At 34.7% G+C, this 13,957-nt stretch overlaps 1 protein-coding gene across 1 annotated transcript in view; it reads right to left on the reverse strand.

Annotated features, from left to right (window-relative positions):
* The window catches only part of Rorb (RAR related orphan receptor B), a 176,855-nt gene that overhangs the window by 49,848 nt on the left and 113,050 nt on the right, over positions 1-13,957 (reverse strand). Inside the window, exon 2 of the mRNA XM_058584003.1 lies at positions 4,423-4,508. Within this exon, the coding sequence (XP_058439986.1) occupies positions 4,423-4,508 (86 nt within the window). The remainder of the gene's footprint in view (positions 1-4,422; positions 4,509-13,957) is intronic.

Genomic DNA, 13,957 nt, shown 5'->3' on the forward strand with positions numbered 1-13,957 from the left:
TGAAAAGCTTTCTACTGTCATGTATAACTGATTAGAACTAATAAAAATAAATTATTTAAAAAAGAGCAATGAGGGAAAATAACAAAGAAGTGTGTTGTTGCTAAACCAAATATGATGATACTTGATGGGGACAAGGACTGAGCTTGTACTAAACTCAGTGGTGGTGAGAAACTTAGAGTGCTGGTGGCAGCTTCATCACTGAGGAATGTGTGCTCAGTATGTGGTGCTGTTTTCCTAGTTTCTAAGATGCATTTGGCTTCATTGGGGAAAAAAATTAATGTGGTCAGAACATATGTGGAAAGTTGTTTTTTAAGCCAGTGATATATTGTCTATAATAAAACACATCTTGAGTAAAGGAAAATAAACAATAAGTAAAAACTGAACAAATGATTTCTGCTTAGCCTTAAGTTATAGCATATAAGGGTCTTCATAGAAGTATGCTTGGGTCCTTCTGGTACAAAATGAAATGTCATGGACCATATACTATCCCTTTAAATAAATCTGCAGCTGAATTTATTATTATTTTTCAGTTCTCTGCCTACCACTCTCCCTTAGTATCTTACAGAAAACCTTACTGAGAAATGCTGGAGAAGATGTGGAGAAAAAGGAACACTGTTGGTGGGACTATAAATTAGTACAACTGCTATGGAAATCATATGGAGGCTTCTCGAAAGACTAAGCATGGAATCTTATCACCTAGCTATACCACTTTCCGGTATTTACCTTGAAGAATTAAAGGCATCTTACTATAGTTATACATGCACACCTACATTTATAGCAGCACGATTCACAAAGTCAAAGTCATTTTGACAGAATAGCCAAACTATGGAACCACCCTAGGTATCCATTGATGGAAGAATGGATAAAGAAAATGTGGTATATATACACAATGGAGTTTTATTCAGCCATAAAGAAAAAAAATTATGTCATTTGCCCCCAAATGGATAAAACTAGAGAACAATATGTTAAGCGAAATAAGTCAAATTCAGAAGGTTAAGGGTCCTATGTTTTCTGTCTTATGCGGAAGCTAGAGAGGAAAAAGTTAAAGAAGGGTCAGGGTGGATTTCCTAAAAATCAGAGGAAGATCAGTAGAGGAAAGGGTCCAAAGAGTAGGAGGTGGGGAAGGAGGGGAGAGGTGCTGGGGAGTGATATTGGCCAAATTATATTGTTATCTTGGGTGCATTTATGAATATGTAACCAGAAATACCAACAGTATGTACAACTACAATGCACCATTAAAAATGTGGAAAAAGTAAATAAAAATAAAAAAGGAAACCTTATGAAAGAAGACAATCATTTCTCCAGAGATATGAAATGTTGTTTATCCATCCACTCCCCTACATAATCAGTTTCCCTTATCATTTTTGAATTGCCTACAGCAAAATAGCAAATGTGCAATTGCCACGAGCAAAAGGATGATCTAAAATAGATGTACCAAGAGAAATTTTAGGAAATGATAACAGCATCATGTTTTGGGGGGAGGAGTACTTAAAAAGCCCAGGAATGAAATAAGCTTAATGCCTATCTTGCTGAGAAGCTTGAAAACGTTCCTCTGACTTCTGTCAAATACTTTCTGTGTTCCACAGGAGGAGAAGCAGGGCTGGAACTAGGTGAAGCTAGTGTGGCAGTCACCTTGGTTATGAAAGTTATGGTTCACCAAAAACATTTGGTAGTTATTAAAATAATATTTTAATTCAATGTATGAAAATAAATATCAATGCAGAAAATTACCAATAATTTAAAGAAAGACAGGATTGATCTTATCAATTTTCCTTTTGCCTTGGATTCCAGCGTGGCCCAGTTTGGCAATGTCAAGAAAACTTGGCCAAACTGCAGGAACCTCAGGAATGGACATGTGTCCAAGGATCTCTTAGAGAAATAGTCTCAGTTGGTTGTGAGGTTTAAGCTCAAAGTCATTCAACAAAAACTAGTTTCATCTCCATATCTCCATGTGCATTATTTATCTACTGGACGAGTGACAGCAGAATGAAATTGTCCAGTTCGATTGAATTTATAGAACCCCTTAAAACAGAGATCATGATAAATCCCAGGGACTGAAAGGACGTACTTCATATACCATGATATACCATGAGCCTGTCAGACAGTATAGCCTCAGCACATGAGACCTGATTAAAGATGACTTGAAATTTACATTTTTAAGAAAGAATTTCCAGTTTTTAATCTTTGGGTACTATAGTGCTACTGAGCAAAAGAGTCCAAAGAAAAGATTTTCCTTAAGTTACAAGCCTTAATTTAAGGCCAATTTGACATTAATTATGAGGTATTTATTGCTTATCTGTTGCTTATTTTTGCAAATGAGGTTTATGACATGAGACAGAGATTCTGTTTCAAATTTTATTGAATGAATAGGAATTGAGTAGGTGTGTGAGCTGAACTGATATTATTTTTAAATAAGTTGTTTATGTTTACTCAAAAACAGCATCATAAAAATTCAGAGGTTAATTCTGAGTATGATGATATTGACATCTAATCCTAAATGAGATTTTTTGAGTTTTCTATTTGGAGAAAAATGTAGTATATTTAAAAATGTGGATTTTCCATGAAAAAATTTTCCATAAAAATAGTGTGGTGTTCAGTCATTTTTAACTAAAACATCAGAGTATACTTCATAGTAACTGCATAATTTCCTTGATTGTGGATTCTTCTTCTAAATAGAAAAGATGACAGAAGCTTAAACACTTGTTCCTGGCTGTTGACCTGTTGGATTATATTTGTCTAGTAATTAAAGCTTTTACAAGTTACTATTTAAAATGTTTTTCTCCTTAACATAAATATATCTCCATATTTTGAAAATAGAAAATTTCCAAAAAAGGCTTATCCAATGAAACACTGAATATTTTCATTTTGACTTTGATCTAAAAAAATTTTTTTAGTGGATATTATGTAAACTAGACTGCAGCTCTTAAAATTGCAGAACAAGTCAACAGACTGGTAGAAATGCCTTCAGTGGAGAGGGTTCTTCTGTTTTCAAAATTACTAGTGTTTATGAAGAAAAGTTTGCCTTCCTGCCCAGAGAAAGTAATAACTTAAGGAGGGTAAAAAAAATGCCACCTTATAATTTTTCTACATTGTTTCTTCTTAATGAGTTGAAAAAATTGCATTAACGTGGATAACATGCAATTCTTAATTATAGCTCTGTAGAGGAACAGAATGCAAGGGACATCTCATGATGTTCACATATGGATTATCACTAATCATCTCTAAAGCAGATCAGTATGTTAATCTCCCTCTCTCTTCCATTCTCATTTGTTCCTCTTTTCTTTGCTTCTCTCTGTTTTCAATGGCAGGAATCATCCTTTTTGAGACTCTTAATTAAGACACTGTCAGTTTTTCACACAGCATCAGTATTTGATTGCTACTGTATGTTTTACCTTGTTTACTTTTGAAAGTCTCTTAAGATTGAATCTATGACTGTATTACATCTTATTCAGTTCACTGACCTTAAATTAAGGTTTCATTTGCTCACATCTTTGATCAAAAACATAATTGCTCTTGTCAATAAGCCAGCACATTGCCATTTACCCCAAAATTGTAGGTGGGTTTTATTGGTTCTTGTTACATGTGGCCCTTTAAAATCACTTGTGAACTTTTTGCTTTCTCCTTGCTATTTAGTCTCTCACTCTTTCCTTCTAAGGATTGATTTGAAAAAGTTACTGTTGATTTTCAAATTTCTCTTGCTTCAAATTAAGCCATGGTTGACTGTTCTCCCAGCTTTTTGTGTTAGAAGGAATTTCCTCTCTGGTATGTACTTGCTGTTGAGAAGGGTTGGTGAAATCTGTCCTGGGAAGGAATACTGAACTAACTGAAAAAAACTAGTGTTATGGTCAGCTTTTTACTCTCTGAATCAATGATACTAATCAAGGATATGATATTGTTTATCCAACAGGAAGGACCTCACTGAACAATGTGGAAGTTGGGGGAGGTGACTTTTAATATACTTGGGGATTATTTGGTTACTTCCAACATCCCATGCTTCTAGGTTTCTTTTCTTTTCTGGAAGGTAAAGGATGGCCATATGTATATTGTGGCTGTTACCTCAATGTTGTCTTTCTTAAGCAGTTAGATAAATACATACCATTAGCTTACACTCTTTATTTTATCCTTTAGTTTTAACATATACTAATAAGTGCTCTGGAGTTCACTGGGGACAAGACTGCTAAAACACTAAGACTCTGTATTTATCTCTGTAAATGTGACTAATTCAAGCCTTCAAATAAGAATGCATTTCTAAGGATCTGCTGACCAGATAGGCAAAAACAAGAAAAAGGCGAAAGAACAGAAAATCAGTCCACCCACCCCCAAGCCAGTCAGAGGAGACAGGAGTGTCCATCAGCACCCTTCTTTAAGTAGGGTGCACAGGGGCCTGAAGCATGCACCAAATAAAGTAGGGACCATTCCTACCTTGCAGCCTTCACACGTGATGACTCCGTAGTGGATCCCAGAGGATTTATCGCCACAAATTTTGCATGGTATCACTTCAATTTGTGCTGAAAGGGGAAAACAGTTTGAGTTTACACAGTTTCTTTCTTTCAGTCTTCTTATCTCTTTCTCCTCCTATCCCAGCCATAATGTTTGTGTTTGAGGATCCCAGGGTGGGAGTGGTAGCGTGCAGGTCACCCACTGCAATTTGAAAGTCTTCATAGTCTTTCTCTATGTGTTACAGCATCTGTTTGCCACTGCTTGCTTTTCTTATTTTATTTTTTAAATTTATATATAACAACGGAATGCATGACAACTCTTATTACATATATAGAGCTCAAGTTTTCATATCTCTGGTTGTATACATATAGTATACTCACACCAATTCGTGTCCTCATACATGTACTTTGGATAACTAAACAACCTAAATAAATAAATAACCAGAGATCAGAAGTTTTCTAAAGTCTTGTTTTCACTGTTGTCTCCTTTTAAAACTTGACCTTAAAATAGAGTAAAACAAAAATCTCTTGAATCCATGACTTTAGACTTCTTATTTTCCTCTTGAAACTGAGAGCAGCTTTCACATGGCTCTATCTCAATAATATTTTAAAGAGGTAAAGAAAGTAAAACTAGGGGATTCCACCTCTTGGGTCCCCTTCTTCCTCTGGGAGAAGTCTTTTCTGCTGTCCTTTAATAAACTTCTAATTTCCACTCTGAAAAAAAAAAAAAAAAAAAAAAGAAAGTAAAACTAGGGTGTGGATATGTGGCTTTATCCATTATGTGGCTGGATGTTCACTCTGGAAAATACCAATAAGAAATCAGATCATTTAGTGATCATGTTCTATCTATCCACTAGAATACTGAAGGCTGATGACAGAGGAAAAAATAAAGTAACAATTGTAGTAATGCAATTAGTGAAACAATGTGAATATGTGGAGAAATCAGAAAATGTCAATTACTTGATGTTAAGAATGAATTTAATAGGAATTGAAATAGTTTCATTGGAAATTATGTGGAATTTGGTCAGGCTAAAGGGAAAGGCAAAGAGCATTCAATAAAAAAGATTGGAGGTCTGGGGTGATTGTGTCTCAAAAATCATAGCATTTGGCTATAATGGAAATGTGGGAAATGTGGTTGTATTGAGGGGTGATGCCAGATTTTGGAGTTCCTGGGGTTGGGTAGAGTTTTTACCTAATCCCACTTGCCATAAGGAACAAAGAAGGGAACTAGATGGATAAATAATGAAAGTGGTAATTTAAGCACTCAGAAAGGTGAATGTGGAAGGCTAACCAGACAAAATAAAGGTCATTCCGAAAGTGGGTGTGGAGCTGAAGCATAGGTCACATCAGTGGCAGAACAAATGGAGAGGAAGAAGCAAGAACAAAGATGGTTTAAGGGAAGATGTCAGATTATATGATGACAGAAAGGACATAAATTGATCAAGAATCACAGGTGACTTTCAGCTTCCTGGGTTTGACAAAAATGGGGTGTTTGTGGGATTTGATGGAGCGTGGGATTTCCATTTTGCATGTGTGCAATTTGGTGTGATGTTTTGCAGGCAAGTCTGTGGGAAGTGTATGTGTGTATGGACATGTATACATATATATATGTACATATATGTGTGTATGTATGTGTGTATATATATGCATATATATACATTTTCTCTTAGAAAAATGATTTTAAGTCATGTTTATAGAGATTATCTAGAATATAGCAATTCCTCTGTCTCTGATAGTATTCTAAGAGTTGTTACAATTACGCACACTAAGAAGTTCTGCTATTTCCTATCCCAATTTAAAATAATTATGTAAAATATACTTCAAAATTCTTTGTACATAAATCTGCCGCTTGGATACATTCTATAGTTCTTCATTCTTAAATACACAAAACAAATAAATGCAAGACATAACCCTCTTTTTTATTGTTTTACTTTAAAAAATACTTAGCTTTAGAGTAGCACATTAAGGTTTTCAAAATTGAATATATTACATAAACTTTAAATCATTTTAGAAAGCAAAAAAATTTCAATGCTATAAGAAAAAACTGAGGATCCAGGTTGTCAATGATATTTTGCAGTTGAGGTGAGAAGTGATAACCCCAATTAGGCACATTTCCTAATGCTTTGGTTAGTAACCCATTCTATGCCTTTTACAAACCAAAGTAAGAACACAATTTTGAATTCTTATATTAGTGCAGAGCAACAGATAAAAAAGCTAATGATAAAAACATCAAAGGAGACAATTTCCTAAAGTACTTATTAGACTCAGTATTTCTGTTTGCTCCTGCTTCTTTTAGTTTTCCTAGAATTTGTTTTCAAGATTTTGTGATGGGGGAAAGATAGGAGATTTGATATCATTCTGTTCTGTTCTCCAGAATTTCAGTCCTTAATCTATTAATGATTGAGGTCATTGCCAAGATAAAATCTATGATCTTATGTTTTCTGGTTTATAAATATAAGCCTTAACTACTACTTCATAGATATTTGAGGATTGAATGAATATTTTATGTGGAAGTGCCTTGTAAATAGTAAAGAGCTATAAAACAACTTAATCATCATCATCATCTTCACCATCATCATCATCATCAACTGGTTTTTCCAATGCTTTTGGACAAGAAATTATTCTTGATTAATAATTTTTATTAATAATAAATTCTTTATTTGACCTTAAATTATTTATTTATTAAAGATCTTGTCATTTTAAAGTAATCTAATGAATGATACTATAAGTTATTTGTATTATGGATTTCTTAAAATGATAGCCTTTTAAACAATGGATTATTTAAAATGATTACAAAATTGACTTAAAAAAAATCCCAGGTATCCATTGTACAGTTTTTAGCTTATATGATATTAAGTCACAGACTCCCTTTGCATAGATTACTCCCCAGGGAGTAGCATACACGTGGGGAGAATCTGCTTCAATAAGTTCTTAATTATAAAATGATCTAACTTTAAAGGAAATGAAAATAGAGGTAATTTGCCCCCTGGGGTGTGAGAAGATGTTTTTGAAAGGCACAAAGGTTATCTTATACAATTTCAGAAATACAAATGAGATAAGGAACATTCAGTGGAGCATCTGCATATTTATACATATTTATAATCCTGGCTCAACATGTAATCCTGAAGAGCTATAAACACTTCAACAGCATTTTTAAAGAGAAAGAAGTCACATAAAAGCGTATATATGTTGCTAGTGTGGGAAAGGGATATCGGTTAGAAAATCTTATGACTGTTTTTATTCATTATGGCAGAATAAATCATCTGAGGTTTATTAGAGGTAAGTACAAATTTAAATCATGTAAAGTCACAGTCCTTATCCTGTTCTCCCATTAAAACAAATTAAGATGCTTCTGGCCACACCTTTATGGTTCATACTATATGTTTTATAAAGCAGATTTATAAGACAGTGTATTTCAGACACTAATTGGGACAACAGATCCCAATATTGCTCCAACATCTGCCCTTTCTAAATGTCTTGCCATACAGTCATTTAGAATTATCTTGCAGTGTATATAGCCCTGGTAAGATGTTACATATCATGGCTCTGGCTCCGAACTGAACATCCTGGGAAGATCTGATGGCTTGGACCTCCAGCTGTGAGAAGGAGGGTGATGAAGGGAACTGAGGAGGGAGTTTGTCCTTTGTATTTTTCTTGACTCATGGATTTATTCTACAATAGTATTCCTGGAGATCAAAACTTGGCAGAGCTGAAATACCCTGAGAGGCGGTTTAAATTTGATCATTTTTTCCATTTCTTTACAGATTTCTCTTTCTTATAGTTTTCCATTGATAATCCTTTGTGTAGGCAATAGTTAAAAACTATTAACTAAATGTTTTTATTTCTGAAAGCAATGACATGTAGGTTTTTTGTTTTTGAAATAATATTTTTGCAGCATTGGTGTCATGAAATATTTGAAATAAATTGATGCTGTATATACTATTAAAATAATTTATAAAGTACAGTAAATATCCCATGATTTGGTTAGGCATAGCCTATTCAATAATATTGAAATAAAATTTTCTCCCTCTTTGGAGATGGCAATTCTTTCCCCCGAGTATTCTTTGCTTAGAGTCTCTGGTCACAACTTCACATGAAGTCACCAAGTCTCAATTCTTTCTGTTTATCAAAAGGGTTAGTTCTGCTTCCTTCAAACCTCCACTGGTGATGGCATGTGTTAAGGTTAGATAAAGTAATCCAGGCTAATGAGTTAACTAGAAAATGCACCACTTTGATGCAGTAAATACTTGAACTCGTAAAATCATTCACTGGGGATGGCAGTGACATTGACCTTTCAGGTACTTTCTGGTTGGACAAAATATTTTACTGCACGTGCTCTTGTGGCTTTCCATGCTTACCGTTCCAACTTTTACAAATTAACCCATCTATCTTTATATTCTGGCCTTCTCAGTTGGGACAGGGATAAGGTCATATTTCTTTTTTTTGTTCCCAATGTTGTCTAGAGGAGACTTTTTAAATTCCTTTCTTTCTAAAATTCTTTTTCTTTCCTCTAGTGCAAACAAGAGATTTGACATCCTTTTATAAAAGAGGCTTTAACTAATACTGATTTTCCACATTTGGGGTGAAAAGAAGAAATCTGAGTCTTGAGATTTGGGAGGAGTATATATTTTGGAAAAAGCCCCCATGTGATTCTGATATGATAGGACTCCCATTGAGAATTAAATGAATAAAGTTATTAGCTAGTAATTTTCTCTACCAAGTAAACCACCTGTAATGGTAAGAAAACCTGGGTGGGGGGACAGGCCGGATCTGAGAAAACTCAGAAATGGTGAGTAACTTGGATTCCTGACTTTTGGTTTGGGGCTTTACTCACACCATTTTTTGTTTTCTGCTTTTTGTGTATTACTTATTTTTGCCTAAGGGAAATAGAAAGCACCTACCAGCCTATGAGTCCTCCACCGGACACTGTGTTTCTGGATACTATGTAAGATATGTTCCTGGACATTGGGTTTGCCTGTTTCTGTTTCCTATAATTTTGTAGTTATGCTAAAAGTGGACAGAGCAATTAAATCTCTTAATGTCTGAGTGAAGCAAAACTTACACATATAAAAATTTCCAATAAAGATGACTATTTTGGTTAAAAATCCTTTTGCAGATGGTCTCAGTAGCCCAAGTTGTAGCTCAACTACCATCTGTGACAAATCCAAGTTAAAGATCTCTGTTTATACTCTTTCCCTTTTTCACTGGCAGACTGATATGTACCTACCCTTTGTAGGTACAAAATTTTCTGATGTCACTTAACAAAAGCCCAAGGACTGTGTTGAAGCAAGTATTCCAGGATGCAGTAGAACTGTGATTGTGATTCATCCAACAAAAGCCAGCAGGATTGGATGGGATGGGATGGAAGTGTGGAGAACTTCCCAGGGGACAAAAGGAAGAGTCCTGAGCTATGAGTACTGTATCATGCTTGATTCATGCTTGATGGGGATTCTAAAAGATTCCCGACATTGGGTCAAGATGCTGTCCTTGTTTATCTCATCCCAATAGAACGTATCTTAATGCTATCTTCTTGCCTAAATGCCCAATACTGTATATAAAATTTGGTGGTTTTTTTTTTTTTTTTTGGTACTGGGAATTGAAAATGGGGCATTTTATCTCTGAGCTACATCCCCAGCCATTTTTTTATGGCTTACAATCCTCCTGCCTCAGTTTCCTGAGTTACTGGAATTCCAGGCGTGTGCCACCATGCCCAGCAGTGTGCTTTGATTTCTACTATAACACTCTGACATCTATCGACATCTGTGTTCTCCATATCTTCTGAAACATTTCTCTGCAATACATTGGGTGTTGTATTCTGTTTCATTCAGTTGATAAATAGCTTCTAAATCACCTAGCAATGCATTTAGCTTTCTGTTATTATAATTCCCTACACTGTATGTTAATGGAAGCCAGATTAAAAAAATATTACTACCATGTGATAAGGGAAAAATTGATTTTTCCCAAAGGCATAATTTTTAGGGTGATCACAATGGGGACTGATTTATATTTTATATATGAGTATTTATCCTGAAGAGTTGCCTGCCTGCTCTGACTCTGCAGAGGACTGAAACAATAGAAAATGAATAAATAGTAATGGTAGCAATTAGTATAGTCGTTTAAAGCCATTTCAATAGCACCCCTATCTACAGTTCTGCTTTTCATGGTTACAGTTATCCAAGGTCAACCATGATCTGAAAACACTAAATAAAAATCTCAGAAATAAATAATTCAGATATTTTAAATCCCATGACACTGTATAGCACAATAAAATATGGCACTGTTCCACTTCATTTTTCCCAGAACATGAATGATAGCTTTGTCCAGTGTATATGCTACCTGCCTGTTAGTCATTTAGTTGCCATCTCAGTTATCATATCTGTCTGTCATAGTTTCAATATATTGCTATAATTGTTTTATTTTACTACTAGTTGTTGAGCTCTTACTGTGCTTCATTTATAAATTAAACTTTATTACAGGTTTTTATTGGGAAAACAATATATATACTTATGTATATATATATTATATATAGGGTTTATATATATATATATATATGTATATATATATATATATATATATATATATATAGGGTTTGGTATTATGTATGGTTTCACACATCCACTAATGGTCTGGGAATATATCTCCCATGCATAAGGGGGCATGACTCTATTGATAATAATAAGCTAAATTTTCCCTTCATCATCAAGTTATATCACATCTATATGTTGTAGTGATTAATTTATGAATTGATTCCCATTAAACACATTTTCTGTCAATGTTTTAATCATAATGAGATAATATGTGTGTAAGACTTGACAACATTCTGGTTGAGAGCAGTTAATGTCTTCAATGACCATTTAAGTGTGGTCCATAGACCAGGGGTTTTGGTTTTGACCAGGGGCATATTAAAAATGCAGACTGTCAACACTCATCTAAGATCAATTGAAGCAGAATTTGTTTTCTAACAAGCTCCCCTGGGCAGTTTTAAAGTACGAAAAGCACTGTTCAATGATGTTCAGGTGATCACAGTTGTGACTATTCTGAGAACTGATGGACTTTTTAAATTTCCCTGACATTAAGATAAAAAACTTCCCAGGATTCTGGGAAGCAGTTTCTGCTATTGACTTTTAGGCACTTTCTTTTGTTCATAAGAACAGTAGGATAATTGGAGAGTTAGGAGGGGGAAAAAACCCTCTTCAAAACTCTGGTGACTAACTGACAAGGCAGAAGAAAGAGAAGCCAGCATATTCTAGAAACATCTTGTATTGCTGTACTTAACACTCAAGCTATGGAGTTCTTTACAGATGAATCCATTGTCAGCTACCCATGGTGATTCTGGAAATGCAACACTTGAAAAACTACCCCATCTCATTGAAGCAGATTAACAGAATTTAGCAGTCATGATGGATATTCAAGACATTCGTGTCCTAAAGCTGTTCTGAGGCTTGCCAACTCAAAGTGTGGCCCCTGACCACCAGCACCCATGTGACAGTTGTGCTTGATAAGCCTGAAGACACTTGGGTCCATCTTTGTTCCTAACTAATCAGAATCTGTAACATAAAAACTAGAGTGTGATTCAAATCTCAGTAAAGTCTTGAAGTTCTCTTACAGAGAAAGGCAAGAACTTTTACAATGTACGTCACAGGATGTCTTCTCTATCTCTGTGTGTGAGAACTCAAACTCCATTAAAAAACAAAAGTAAAAAAAATCCTCACAAGTACTTGATATTTGATTTTTCCAGTTATAAAAGAAAGATACAGCAATTATTTTGCTTCAGTAAAACTTGTTTCTTTGCAGATCTTTATTTTGTTCTGACCCCCCTTTCCTGGTCTCTGTTTAGTTGAAACCTTCAACAGGAGGTTTATATGTATGAGTTACCACCTTCACAGAAGGAAGGCAGCAATGGCGGGACTCACAAATCCGGACCAACAGATGACTCGAGATTTGCATCCAGAGTTCATTCTCTGCAGTCATTTAAAAGAGCGAGTCCACTTCTTTTCAGAAAATGAAAAAAATTACACTTTTCTATGTTAAAAATCAAATTGCACAAAAAGTATGAAGAGAAGTCACAGAATTGAAAAAAAATATTATAAAACATGTATCTGATAAAGGATGTGTTAGCAAAATACACAAATAAGTCCTAAGTTGAAAAAAAAGGGCAAAATATCTAAACAGACACTTCATAAAAGAAGATATATGAATTATAAAGAAGCATATTAAGAGATGATCAACATCATACAGGATTTCAAATTAAAGCAATGAGATGCCACTCCATACCAGTCAGGACGACTATAATCTGAAAACCTGACAATCTTAAATGCTGGAGAGCACGCAGAGCAAGAGAAATACTTGTTGGTGGCTAGTGGGAGTGAAAAGTGACACACCCACCTTGGAAGGCATTTTGACAGTCCTTACAAAACTAAGCTGAGTCTCACCAGCAATTTTGCTCCTATGTGTTTACCAGATGAATTAAAATCTTGTGTCTGCATGAAAACCTGCATGGGGATGTTTATGATTTTATTCAGAATCACTCCAAACTGGAACCAACCAAGTTGTCCTTCAGTAGGTGACTGGACAAACCAACTGAGGTATAGCTATGCAGTGCAATACGAGGAATACTGTTTGGCAAAACAAAAAAAGAGCTAAGTACCCCATGGAAAGACTTGGAGGAAACTTAAGTGTGTATTGCTAAAGAAAGAAGCCAATATGTTTCCAACTACACGTGCTTTGAAAAAAGAAAAAGTATAGAGACAATACAATAATAATAATAATAGTTGTCATGGGTTTGTGCTAGGAGAGGAGAATTAATAAGTGAAGCACAGGAAATTCTTGAGGTTATGAAACTATACTGAATAATACTGTAATGACAGACATATGTCACGAAATATTCACCAAAACTATAGGAAATGTAAACTGGTCTATATGCAAAATATTAATAATAGAGGTTATATGTGGGGGACTAGTGGGTATATAACTATGTAATGTGTGCTCAATCATTTTTTTAAATATAAAATTGTATTACAAGTGTTTATTAGCTCTTCAAAATATGAATTGCACCGATGTGCTTCTTTAACTGGAGGGAGTAGGTTTATCTGAGACTATCTAGCAAAGACAAAGATACTTTAAAGACAAGTCAGCAAGCATCTGTTTACCTTAGACCATAGATAAATACAAAATCAAGTTTCTATCTTCAAAATGAATATTATGATTGTATAGCTACACATATACCTAAATAACCTGAATACAGAACAGACAGATAACATCTGAAAGAATCTCCAAGAGGAAAATGATAACTTCAATTGTGGGCAACTTGGGTTTGATGCTGTGAGGCTTTTGAGCTAGGTCTTGGAAAGCCAGTAAGTAGGCTATAAGTAGGGAAAAGGTAAATTTAAAGTTGGTGGCTAAAGAGTGAAAGAGGAAAATCCAATTACAAGCGTGAATTTCCGGATGAGGTATCTGAACTTATTTTGAGGATCTCATTAATGGAGTTAAACACAAGTAAATTGTAGGAAGATGCATCT

Source organism: Marmota monax, unplaced genomic scaffold (assembly GCF_021218885.2).
Source record: "Marmota monax isolate L192 unplaced genomic scaffold, Marmota_monax_Labrador192_F-V1.1 WCK01_AAM20220418_F8-fsc00059, whole genome shotgun sequence".
In the NCBI taxonomy this organism is placed as follows: Eukaryota; Metazoa; Chordata; class Mammalia; order Rodentia; family Sciuridae; genus Marmota; species Marmota monax.